The 12,479-nt window shown below is 37.7% G+C and overlaps 1 protein-coding gene across 40 annotated transcripts in view; it reads right to left on the reverse strand.

Annotated features, from left to right (window-relative positions):
- Nucleotides 1-1,105: 1,105 nt before the first annotated feature.
- Nucleotides 1,106-12,479, reverse strand: part of ZEB1 (zinc finger E-box binding homeobox 1) — a 189,670-nt gene continuing 178,296 nt past the window's right edge. For 34 of the 40 annotated variants that reach the window (XM_025396159.1, XM_025396181.1, XM_025396167.1 and 31 more), the window contains 3 exons: nucleotides 9,003-10,813; nucleotides 6,842-7,022; nucleotides 1,116-4,240 (listed from right to left, as the gene is read on the reverse strand). In XM_025396159.1, the coding sequence (XP_025251944.1) occupies nucleotides 3,648-4,240; nucleotides 6,842-7,022; nucleotides 9,003-10,813 (2,585 nt within the window). In that variant the 3' untranslated portion in view covers nucleotides 1,116-3,647. Of the gene's footprint in view, nucleotides 4,241-6,841; nucleotides 7,023-9,002; nucleotides 10,814-12,479 lie in introns of all 40 variants that reach the window. The other 6 variants (XM_025396149.1, XM_025396148.1, XM_025396143.1 and 3 more) reach the window with 1 other exon arrangement.

Here is a 12,479-nt window from a genome sequence, read left to right on the forward strand (position 1 = left end):
GTATCCTTTTCAAAGTTCTTTTTAAGTTTGCACAGATTTGAAAAATCTCATTCCCCATCCACTCTTTTCTACCAGGCTATGAAATGTATATTGGTCTTATATTTTCTAGTCATATGCTTCAAGGCGAAGCTTGAGATACTGTCAACTATTCTCATGTGGGATGTGATCCAGGCTAGATAAGAGCATGAATTTCAGGCTGAACATGGTGGCTCACGCCTATAATCCCAGTACTTTGGGAGGCCTAGGTAGGAAGATTCCTCCAGCCCAGGAGTTCAAGACCAGGCTGGGAAACAGTGAGACTCCCTAACTCTCCAACAAACAAACAAACAAAGACAGGGTGTATGCCTGTTGTCCTAGCTATTCAGGAGGCTGAGGTGGGAGAATCACTTGAGCCCAGGAGGTTTGAGGCTGCAGTGAGCCATGTTCACACCACTGCACTTCAGTCCAGGCAATAGAGCAAGACCCCGTCTCAAAAAAAAAAAAATAAAAAAAAGATGGATTTTGGAGTCAGATAAGCCTATGTTCATATCCTCATTCTGCTACTTAAGATGCATGTGTTCATGGGCACATGGTCTTTATTTGTATTTTTTATGAGGCTTTTGTGAACATTTTGATAGTAGTGAAATACCTGTGCATGGCATGAATAAATAATATATGGCCCTGCTAATATTTTTGTTGTGTGTCATATGAGGGAATACTGGGAAAGGTCCACATACATTTTCCTTCTGAAAACTTCTGGTAATGCGTAAGTTCCTTTATTAGCCATTTATCCATACATATCAAGCACTGCCCTCACTGAGCTTTATATTACAGCGTGGATGCCTCCTAAGAGTTTATTCTTAGTTCCTAATCCTTTTCAGTGAATCTGTTTGTTGGTAGCTGCTCTCAGTGACAGGAGAAGTCAGGCAACATGGTAACAAGCACCTAGGAATGTGGGGTCCTAGAAAAGGAAGTGAATTCTACAAAAGGAGATCCGACTAGGATTGGTCCTATCACTCCTATTGGAGGTAGTCATGTCCACAAGCCAGCAAATACCTGTGCCATATACCATGAGGTTAAGCACCAGGAAGACACTTAGAAATACACTTTCAAAAAATCAAAATAGTAAGGCAATAGAAAAAGAAGGCATAATTTATTATGTCTATTATGACTAATGTTTAATAAGACTTATAAGAAAATTATTAGGATAATTTAACATATATATTCTGGAATTAGAAGCAAAAAAAGTGAGAACATAGCTGAGCCCCCAAAACATGCAAATTATATTTTTATTCAACAAATATCTGTTGTCCCAACTTGTGCCAGGCACCCTGTTAGGCAGTGAGGAATGAGAGTGACTGTGACAAACGTGGTTCCTGTTCCTAGTGGGGAAGGAATAGAAATAATAGTATCAGAGGTATGATGACAGAAGTGCAGGAGCCGAGAAAGTCCTAAAGGCATCTAAACCCAGGCTTCCCTGAAATGACCTGAAGCATGAGATATGGAGGATTAAGGATTTCAGGAAGAAGGAGCAACCTGTGAAGAGGTTTTGTCAACTCTGACCTCTCCAGAAACATTTAGCCACAAGAAAAATCCATAATTTAGTGGAGACTGTCTAAAACATTTAGTGTTACCCAAATTCAGCTCAAGATGAATCAAATGCAGGATGACAACGTACCCCATTTCACAATTTTCCAAAGAAAATACTGATAATGATGAAAAGAATGACAGCAGTTCAGGCTTGTTGATGCATTTTATTGTGAGATGGGGGGAGTCTGGTAAAAAACTAGAAAATGACCATGATGTAACAAGGAACTTAAAAATGAAGAGTCAGATCTGTAACTTACATACATGAATACAGGAACAAATTGGCACAAAATGTTAAACATTGTTCCCAACACTGTTTATAGAAGGTAATCCTAATTTGGCTTACTAAGGAAATGAGAGTTTTATGGTTAGGCTAATTTCTTAATAAAACTGCAGAGCATCATGCTATTAGTCACACAGTGAATTTCAAAATTTAAGTTTTATATTAAAAACTGGGTAAAGGTAAAATGACTTGATTGTAGTTGTAAAACTAATACATTCCCATTTAAGTTCTGTTCTACAGTCCAAGGCAAGTATAAATGTTAACATAACACTGTTAAATCAAATCTCAATGCAGGAGAACCAATTGCATCTCTACTTTAAATCTTATCAACTTTCCAAATTTTCATACTAAAATATATTATTGTATTAATACAAACTACAGTATTATACACTACACTGTGTAATAAATAAAGAAATATAAAAATAAGACACATAAATATAAAAGTTTTCTAAAACTAAAAGTACATATGTCAGTAAGAAGGGTATTAATACTGCCAGGTTTGAAGACATACAGTACAAAAATGTTGCACAGATCTATAAACTAAAAGAAATAAAATAATACTGATAGGTAAAAATCAGCTAATGTTGTTAATAAATTGGGTCCATAATAACTAACATTTGGAAACAGTTATGAGTCAAATAACAATGGCATGTCCATGTCTGAAATGCAAGTACATGGATAAAGCAGATTAGAAAATTTCCCTTTCGTTTCTGTAGAGAAATTCTGAAAGTCAATTAACATAAAATCAATACTGAGGAACTGAAGGGATGAAATATCCCAGTGTTTCAGTTTCTCTGACAGAGTCAGTGGTTTTAAGTTTTATTTGGGAATTTTGATACAACAAACAAATCAACAAATGCTAGTTATTGTAGGCCACACATTGGATGAAGGCGGGTTAGAGCCTTGAAAATACTGAGAAATGGCACTTACAGCACACAGGTCTTGCTTAAGGCCAAAGGAGATACAAAGCTTCATGTCATATCCTTCATATGTTACCACATATTCAAACACAATCACAAACACTGATTCTGACGATTTTGCTGTCCTTACCAGATTAACACTGTTAGTCCCTGCAATCAGAACTCAATGGCAATCTTTTGAACTCCATTTTAAACCACATGAGTAAGAAACTTCAGTTCTTCTATCAGCTGCTTTCTTAAGGCTAACAATACACTTTAAATGATAATACGCTCTACTAAGACATCTAAATATTAGAAATTACTACCTTCTAGATTGAATTTATAAAAGGTAGTTAGCACGGGTTGGAACTACATTATACTTCTCTGTGAAGGGAATTTTGTAGTGCAGAAGTTCTCACATTTTAAAAAACATAATAAAATACTGAAGCGGATTTAGCATATGTTTACCAATAAAAAATTATAAAATTTCTCCCAATTGTACAGCTTAAGAATAAACCAACATAAGAGTGATAATTAATACTGATAAGATAAAACAATGCCAGATGCATATCTAATTAATCAGCTTCCTTTAACCTCTTATATCGTTGCTCTCTGAGTCATTAAGGTTTTCTAATCTGCTGCATGTTACAAACTTGTTCCTAACTTTGAAAACTGCATGAAAAATTACTAGGTCTGAGGTTCAGGCACACCCGGATTTATTTTGTGTGTGTGTGTGTATGTGTGTTTTTTTTTTGTATTTTGTATTTTTTTAGTTTTTACTTTACACAGTAGTGAACAGGAATCACAGCATACAGGTTACTGTGTTTCCATGAAAAGCAAGGATAATATTGAACAAAATTCATTATCAATTAGAATTTATTTTCCTTCTAGAAAAACGATCAGGCTTCATTTGTCTTTTCTTCAGACACTTGCTCACTACTCTCGCTTACTTTTTGTCCTAAGCTGCTTGCTTGACTTTCAGCCCTGTCATCCTTCATCAGACCTTCAGGTTTTGCTGCTTCTCCCTCATTCTCTGCATCTTCTACCTCTTCTTCTTCCACTTCTTCTTCCTCCTCCTCCTCTTCCTCATCCCCTTGTGGTTTTTCACATTCTTTTTCTTCCTGCAATTCTTCCATCTCTTTATCCTCCTCCTCTTCCTCTTTTTCACTGTCTTCATCGTCTTCCCTTGTCAAACTCTCTCTCTCGTCCGAGTCGCCCTGTGAGGGAGATGCCCTGGCACCCACATGCTCATTCGAGAGGATTTCAGGCCCTGCCTCTTCCTGCTCTGTGCTGTCACGTTCTTCCGCTTCTCTCTTACAGTAGGAGTAGCGATGATTCATGTGTTGAGAATAAGACCCAGAGTGTGAGAAGCGCTTTCCACATTTGTCACATTGATAGGGCTTTTCTCCAGAATGTAATCGCATGTGTTCAATCAAATGATGTTTGTGTTTAAATGCCTTTTTACAGATTCCACACTCATGAGGTCTTTTACCTGCAAAATAAGAATTCTGTTAAATAAAATGGTGGTATTCAGCAAATAAAATCCTTATATTGTTTTTGGGGTACTTCAGGTTGTAGAAAGGGGAGGGTTGTTAGTTTCATTTTTAAAACATTTCCAGGTCCCAAACTCTTTGTAATATAATACTGCAATTTGTTCTTTGCATTAAAAATGTAGTGCTCTACACTCTGCTGTGCAGTTGATTAGGTCAATGGGAGCTACATGAGATTGAAATGCCAAAAATACAAGCATCATGACGGCGAGGTGGAAAATGGGCCAAGTGCAGCGGGGAGTAGATGTCTGGTAGTGAGTGAGCACGGTGAGGGCAGGCAGGGACAGACGTGCTGCTCACTTTGTGTTCTTCATTATCACTACCAGTAAGGTCCCTAAAAAGTCATTTTTTTTTTCCTAGTCACAAGCTCTGCCCCCAATGAAATTTTAATGTTTACTATATACTTTTTATATATGATAAAACTCATAAATATACATTGTATATGCTGAGCTTCTTTAGAAAACCACAGCCATTGTAGTATCTCAGATTTTTTTGCCCCCTAAGAAACAAGTTTTGGCCCGTGAGGGCAATACTGCCCCTCCTGAGAACGCATGGGCTAGAGGAGTGTTGCTGCGCAGACACGAAAAGGACTGGCAACAACAGATCACAGTCAGGATCGAGAATGTCCAATGTCAGAGCTATCAAGCAGGTAACACTAACAAATGCAGAAATGATTTTTAATTTTAGAAACAGTGTAGTTTTTCATATTGATAATTGATAATTTTTCACTTTGATAATTGCTAATATTTAACTTTGCCTGAAGAGGAAGGGGATTTTCTAACTTTTCTTAGATCTCTGAGAACCAGAGGACAGAGTTACAAGGGGCTGGTTTTGAGAGGTGTGACTTTCTGTTATGTAACACTAGTTTTTAGCTCCAAGAACCTCCCAAGTGTCACTGTATGAATCCACAGATTGAAGAAGGAAAAAACAATTTTATCTTTTCTCACAAGAGTAAAAAATACACTGAAACAGTTTAAGAATATGAAAGATAAATATGGATACTGTAGTCATAATGGCTGGTAGTGGGGGCAGGGAAGAGCAGGTAGGGGATTAAAGAGCTCAGGATGAATCCAGCCCCTTCTACAGCAACCCGTGTTAGAGAGACACAGGACTGTGCTGGAGCCAGTTTGTACTGGCTGGAGAGTCTACTGCTAGATTTTCAGGAATTCTGCAAGCTGATTGATATCACATTCAAGTTTGAAATCCACCATGATCGGAGTATTTATGCCGCAAAAAGCTGCAAACACCACAAATCAGGGCTTCCTCACCCTTCAGAGAACCAGGTGTTAAAATTTATCAGTACTTCACTAATGGAAGGAATGAAATAGGCCGGGAGTTGAGAACTATTTTCCGTAAAGGGTAGTGAGTATTAAAAGGCTTTGCAGGCCAAATGGTCTGTGTAGCAGCTTCTCAATCCTGCCATTGTAGAACAGCATGAAAGGTGACATAGACAAAATGTAAATGAATGGGCGATGCTGTCTTCCAACTCATTTTATTTAGGGACGCTGATATTTGACTTTCACATAATTTTCGTCAGTCATAAATACTCTTTTCATCTTTTTCAATCATTTAAAAATGTAAAAACAAAAACAAAAACGACCATTCTTACCTCACAGGCCTTAGAAAAACATGGGTATGCTCGCCTTTGGCCTGTGTGCTATGGTTGCCATCCCTGAGTCAATCTAAGGAGGCATATTTTGTGGCAGAATTACAGGATCTCAGAATTACAGGATCTTAGAATCTTCTAGTCCAACCTCTTAGGCAGAACTTCTTACTTAAAACAAAAGATCTTGACTTGCCAGGACAGCTTGCTGCACACTTATGAAGAAGCAGCTTTTTCTTTTATGAAGCCAGATCCTGTCTTCCTATGACTTTAGCCCACTGGTCTCATATTTTTTATTAATGGGTACTATGTACTGTTTTTATTAATATAGCATAAGTTTGCATTAAATGAATGTGGACGTAATAAATGCTGTGTCAGCTTAAAGGAATTGTCATGGAAAAAAAAAAACAACAAAAAACAGATGAAGCAAAAAACCAAAAGGCCCAGACCTTAAGTACTAGGTAGAAGTGGGCAAACAGGTGAAAATGGCCAGATCAGAGAAGTAAAAAATAAGAAAATTAACTCTGGGTTGAGCGTGGTGGCTCATGCCTGTAATCCCAGCACTTTGGGAGGCCGAGGTGGGTAGATGGCTTGAGCTCATTAGTTCAAGACTAGCCTGGGCAACATGGCAAAACCTGTCTATATAAAAATTGGCCAGGTGCAGTCGTATGTGCCTATAGTCCCAGCTACTGAGGAGGCTGAGATGAAAGGATGGCTTGAGCCCAGGAGACGGAGGTTGCAGTGAGCCGAGATCAAGACTGCGTGCCACTGCACTCCAGCCTGGGTGACTAGAGCCAGACCTTGTCTCAAAATAAAATAAAAAAATTAAAAAAAAAAAAAGAAGAAGAAAGAAAATTCTAAAACTTTAGTTTTTAATTTTGCATCTTCCAGTATATCATATCATGGACACTTTTGAATATGTTTGTGTTCACTGACATACCTGTGTGTTCATATTTATGTCTCAATAATGAACTACTCTTTTGGAATATCTTATCACACAAGTCACAAGCATACATTCCATTTTCTGTCTTCCGCATTTTCTTTTTGGGTGGTGTAGAATCAGAGTCATTCTGATCCTCTACATTTGATACTCCTTCTGAGCTAGTATCTTGTCTTTCATCCTAGAGGAAGAAAGGTGTGAGAAAATTTAATTTAACATTAAAAGATAAACAAGAGATATACATAAAAGTATGAGATAAAGAACTACTTTAACTTATACTTTTATACTTTCAAGGACTTGACCAAAGCAAGTACACTGATCCTCACTGCACATGCGCCCCAAGGGTGGGGCCAGATCACAGGTGGAGGTGACAAGGACAAGAGTGAGGTTGGGGATAACACGGTCAAAACTATAGCAAAGACATATACTCAACTGGTACTGGAAAGAAAGCAAGGACACCCGAAAGAAAACATGTAAAATATATAGTAACAGAGTTTATCTGGTTTCATGTAAATCATTACTTTACGAGAAATTTGCAGGTTTTAACTTATTAGTTTGCTAATTAATCACTCATTACTAACCGCATCAGTTGCCTTCATTTTTTCATTCTGGGTTTCACTAAGCAAAAGTTAACATTCTATTTTTAAAACCTGGTCTTTCAATTGTATCCTCCAGAACTTCAGGGTTCTTTAACCTCCATGGTCTCTTTGAAAAGAGAGGTGTGCTCTACCACTTGTCTAAGGAGCAAGATGGAAAAACAATGCAGGAGGGTCTTTTTAACAGAAATAATTGCTAGTCAAAATGAACCTTTAGAATTCCAGGGCGATAAAAAGAAACTCCAGGCAGTCTCATGGAGATAATTTTGGGCAGCACGTTCTTATGTAAGCCGAATAACCCTGCAGGGAGCCTGTTGTGGAACTGGGTCCCCTAAGATCTTTCTACCTTATCTAGAGTGTTCCATGCCATTGCCTCAAACCCACAAATTTTCTAAAAGTTGAAGGTTTTTCACAATATTTCCTATGGCTTTATGAGGCAAGAGAAGTGCAGCCATTTGTTCTTGTCACTTGTGAGTGGCCCCGGTGCTGAAGTAACTTGACTCTCACTGCTATTTGATCTAGTCACGTGACATGTGATTCTATATGAAATGCTAAGGATGGCTCTTTTTCTATTCAAAGGCATTCAAAGTGTTCTGTACACTAAAAATTTAGAGGAATTCAATGATTATGTAAGAAATTTTTTTCAAGAGTTATCACAAATACAGGAAACCCAATCAGTAGCAATATTTAAGGGAAAAGCAGCAAATACACGTTTGAGCAGGATATTGAAATTATTATACTTACAGAAAATATTTGCATAAAATATCAAATTTGTCTCTAGTATTCATTTGATTCCATCAGAAATTGATGGAAAAAATGGGAAAACATCAACATCAGTGACATGGAAAAAGTCTGGACAATGAGGCATACAATAGCTCTATCCAAAACTATTGTGGGTTTTGGGGTAAGACCAGTTCAAGGGTTCTTCCTGGACAGAATAAACACTGTTCTCGTAAACACTAGTGATAGTTAAGGAGGAAAATACATACATATTTTTAGGTTCACAGCCACACTTCCTCATATACATTATGACTGAACACTGTTTATGCACAGTTCATAAAATGATCAGTAAATTCACAAGATGCGTTCTTTGTATACTTCATTCCTGTTTAATTAAAACCTTTTATAAACAGATGTATTAGTATATAAAAGTGATAGATAAGTTTGCCTGGTATGAACCTGTGAATGGGAACATATTTTCATTTATTAATGACCATAATCAAGGCAGAAACTATTACTAATTCAGGAATTTAGCTATACAAACAGAAACCCAATTAGTGAGTATTTCAATTTTGTTTTTTTATTTCTAACTTCAAACAGGTTTTTAGCTGAGACTTATAAATCATCTTTCACAATAGCATAGCATTTCAAACTTCAAGCTGGTAACAATACCCTGGATTAGCAAACAACCAACTGAAGACATCACGCCAGAAAAGTTAAAGCAGACATTGATCCTTTTAAAAATGACCTAGTTGGCTCTACAGGACTGATATTTATTAGACAAACTTAATTGAAATTAATCAAATAGCATTTTACTAGCCAGGTTCAGGATTGGGGGTTTTTACCTGATTTCCATTTGGCTGGATCACTTTCAAGGGTGGTTCTTGGACTGCAGGGCTGACTGTAGTTGAGTATGTGTATGCCACCTGGGGAATCAGAATCGTTTGCTTATTGGCAGCTAGTGCTCGTAAGCATGGAACACTGTTCTGGTCAGCAATGGCCACGATTGTGGGTAACTGGGCAGTGACTGTAGGTATAGCGATATTTATGGGGTTGGCACTTGGTGGGATTACATTTACAACTGGTTCTGAGTCTGTAACACAACTGTCCTTTTGTGGCTCCTTTTTTGCGCAAGACAAGTTCAAGGGTTCTTCCTGGACAGAATAAACACTGTTCTGGTAAACACTAGTGATAGTTGACCTTTCTAATAATTCTCCCTGTTGCTTTGGTAGTGAAAGATCAAGAGGTTCTACTTGTGGCTCTTCTTGTGCACCCTCAGCTGTGTACAAGTAACCCTGTGTATTTCTGGATGAGGAAAGGTTTAGAGGTGATGGGGATGGTGTACTACTTCTGGAACCATTGGTGGTTGATCCCACTGGTAAAACTGGGGAGTTAGTCATCTTCAAAGGACTTTGTAGGTTTACTGTGCTGTCCTGGGGTTCATTTGCATTTGCAGATTGAGGCTGATCATTGTTCTTGGAAGGGATATTTACTTTGCCTGGTTCAGGAGAAGATGGTTCAGAAGACTGCACTGAAATCTGTCCAGCTTGCATCTTTTCAAACCACTTTTTTACTACATCCAGTGGTAGGTTTACTGAATCAGCAATTTTTGAGAGCTCTTCTGCACTTGGTTGTGCATTCAAAGCATAATATGCTTTTAGGAGAGACAAGAGGTTCTTTAAAGGTGGCTGACTGGGAGATAAATTGCCATCTCCAGTAGCTGATGAAACAGAGGACTCAGGTTTCTCAGCTTCTGCTGTAGGGAGTGGAGGAGGCTGAGTAGGCTGCTTTAGGTCATAGTGCTTTAATTCTGGAAGTGCATTAATATCTCCTGGACAATCATCACACAGAAGACAAGTGCTATCATTCACCCCCCCTTCAAAGCTTTTGTCCTTCTCAGACTTAACAGTAAGATCTTCTGGTAACTTTTCACTTTTACAACTGTTTGTAGCAACTGGATTTTCTTTTTTTAAATTTTGAGGAACAACTTGAAGTTGGCTAGGCTGCTCAAGACTATAGTTGATGATAATTTTGGTTGTTCCATCTTGATCAACCAAAGGAAGACTGATGGCTGAAATAACAGAATGGCCACCTTGTTGTATGGGTGAAGCATTGATTGTTTCTTGTTCTTTGGATGCAAGATTGGCTTGATTATTCTCCAACACTTGTCGTATTACATTACCATCTACTGCCACTTTAAGTACATTCTGAATATCACTTAAATTGATACTTATGGGAGACACCAAACCAACTGTTGGCAGAACAACAGCTTGCACCACGCCCTGAGGAGAACTGGTTGCCTGTAATGGGCCACCACCAGTGAAAACCCCATTTTGTAAAGGGGTTGAACAGTTGATTCCTGAAGCAACCACTATGGGTTTGAATTCATAATCCACAGGTTCAGTTTTAATTTGGTTAACAGAAAGCTGTTCCTGAAGGGGTTTATTCTCTATCTTTTGCCGTATCTGTGGTCGTGTGGGACTGCCTGGTGATGCTGAAAGAGACGGTGAAGAACACTGAGATGTCTTGAGTCCTGTTCTTGGTCGCCCATTCACAGGTATCAAGCTGATACATTTCTTACTGCTTATGTGTGAGCTATAGGAGCCAGAATGGGAAAAGCGTTTCTTGCAGTTTGGGCATTCATATGGCTTCTCTCCTAAACAAACAAAAAAATTATATTCACTGGATTACTACATATAAATTTTTATGTATCCTCATTTCCCGAAAACAAGCGATATTGATTTTAAAAAGAAGACTGCCATGCATGCTTGTGAGAGAATTTTATTTAGAATCATTCTTTTAGCTTCAAAACCTATATAAATGTGATGAATGCTAGTAACTTAGTCTCAGGTACATGTTCTGCTAACCAATCATGGAATCTTCGCAGCATATGTGTATAATATTTCTGCCAACCTTTGTAGCTTCAAATAATTCTCAAGTACCAAAAGTAATTACATTCTACTCTTTCAAGTATGTTTTTTCTTATTCCGTTTCACCAACCTATATTATTTTCTATATTTTACTTTATTCAACAATCTGTAGGAGAAACATTAAAGAAAAATAAGTAAAATGTTCCTTATGACTTAACAAGTATGAATATCTATCTTTGATTAATAAAAATTCCTGTACCCATAGGGCTTTCTTGAAAATAGTTTTTCCCTAATGGGAGGAAAACTTTAAATATAAGATATTCTATAAGCATTGGCTTATTAAACTGGAATGTATATACCCCCAGGATAAACACTGTAGTGGGTATCAAAGCATCTTGGAGTTTCAATTTTAGTGACAGTGGGTATGATAAAACATTATTTTTATACTAAAACAGAGAAAAACACATTTGTGTGACTTGCTAGGAAAAGCCATGCGCTGTCAAAGTAGCCTTGGCTTGCAGAGGCTTCCCTCAAGCTGCTTCGCTAGACTCTGTGGGGTACAAGGCATTTATTCTCCTTGGCTGTTAGGGACACTTGGGTAGAAAATTTTGAAAGCACTGAGCTAAATGGAATATTTTCCTACAAACCTAATGTTTCCTTTGAGTTTTAAGTTATAGTTACAGTTCGCTAATTTATAATTTAAAGGTTACAGACTATAAGCTCCAGTAAGGCAGAAGCCTCTGAGGCTTGTTTGCCATTTATCCCTTGCACCCATCAAAGCACAGGTTGCAAAGATGCTCATTAAACCTTTTTTGGATGAATGAATGCCTAATTGTTGAATGATGAGATGTGATGTCTACTAAGTATGAAAATAAAACTCTCCACCTCCTGTTCTTTTTAAGAATTAAAATGAAAGCAGTGAGGAAGTCAACTTAAGCCCTACTAACAATAGCTTCAATAGTAACTTCAATGCTAAAATGTGTTTAAAATGTGAGTTATATTTTCTAATAAATATGATTATTTGAAGAATCAAAAATAAGAACTGGAAGAGATTTAAGAAGCCCTGTAGTACAGCCTCCTTTTCAATGAAGAGTTCATTTCATATCATTCTTGACACTAGCTCATCTCTGCTTGAGCTTCTTTAATAAAAGGGGAGTTAGGTCCTGCTGGACAGCCCTGCACAAGAGGGTCCTGTCTGGTTCTGCTGAGGTCCATGGATTTGGGTTCCAATCCTGGCTCTATCACATACTATTTTCTTAAGCTTTCCAAGCCTTAGTTTTTCAATGTGCAAATGCAGATACATTCTCATTGGACTGTCATAGGGGTCATATGAGATGATATAGCAAAACTCTTAGTATGCTCTCAACAAATGCTAGTCACTTTTTTAAAAGGCAATTCTACTAAGAGACAGGCTGAGTTTCAGCCAAAGTCAGCTTGCTATGATGCCTAGTT

The sequence above is a fragment of the Theropithecus gelada genome, chromosome 9 (genome assembly GCF_003255815.1).
Source record: "Theropithecus gelada isolate Dixy chromosome 9, Tgel_1.0, whole genome shotgun sequence".
NCBI classification, from domain to species: Eukaryota; Metazoa; Chordata; class Mammalia; order Primates; family Cercopithecidae; genus Theropithecus; species Theropithecus gelada.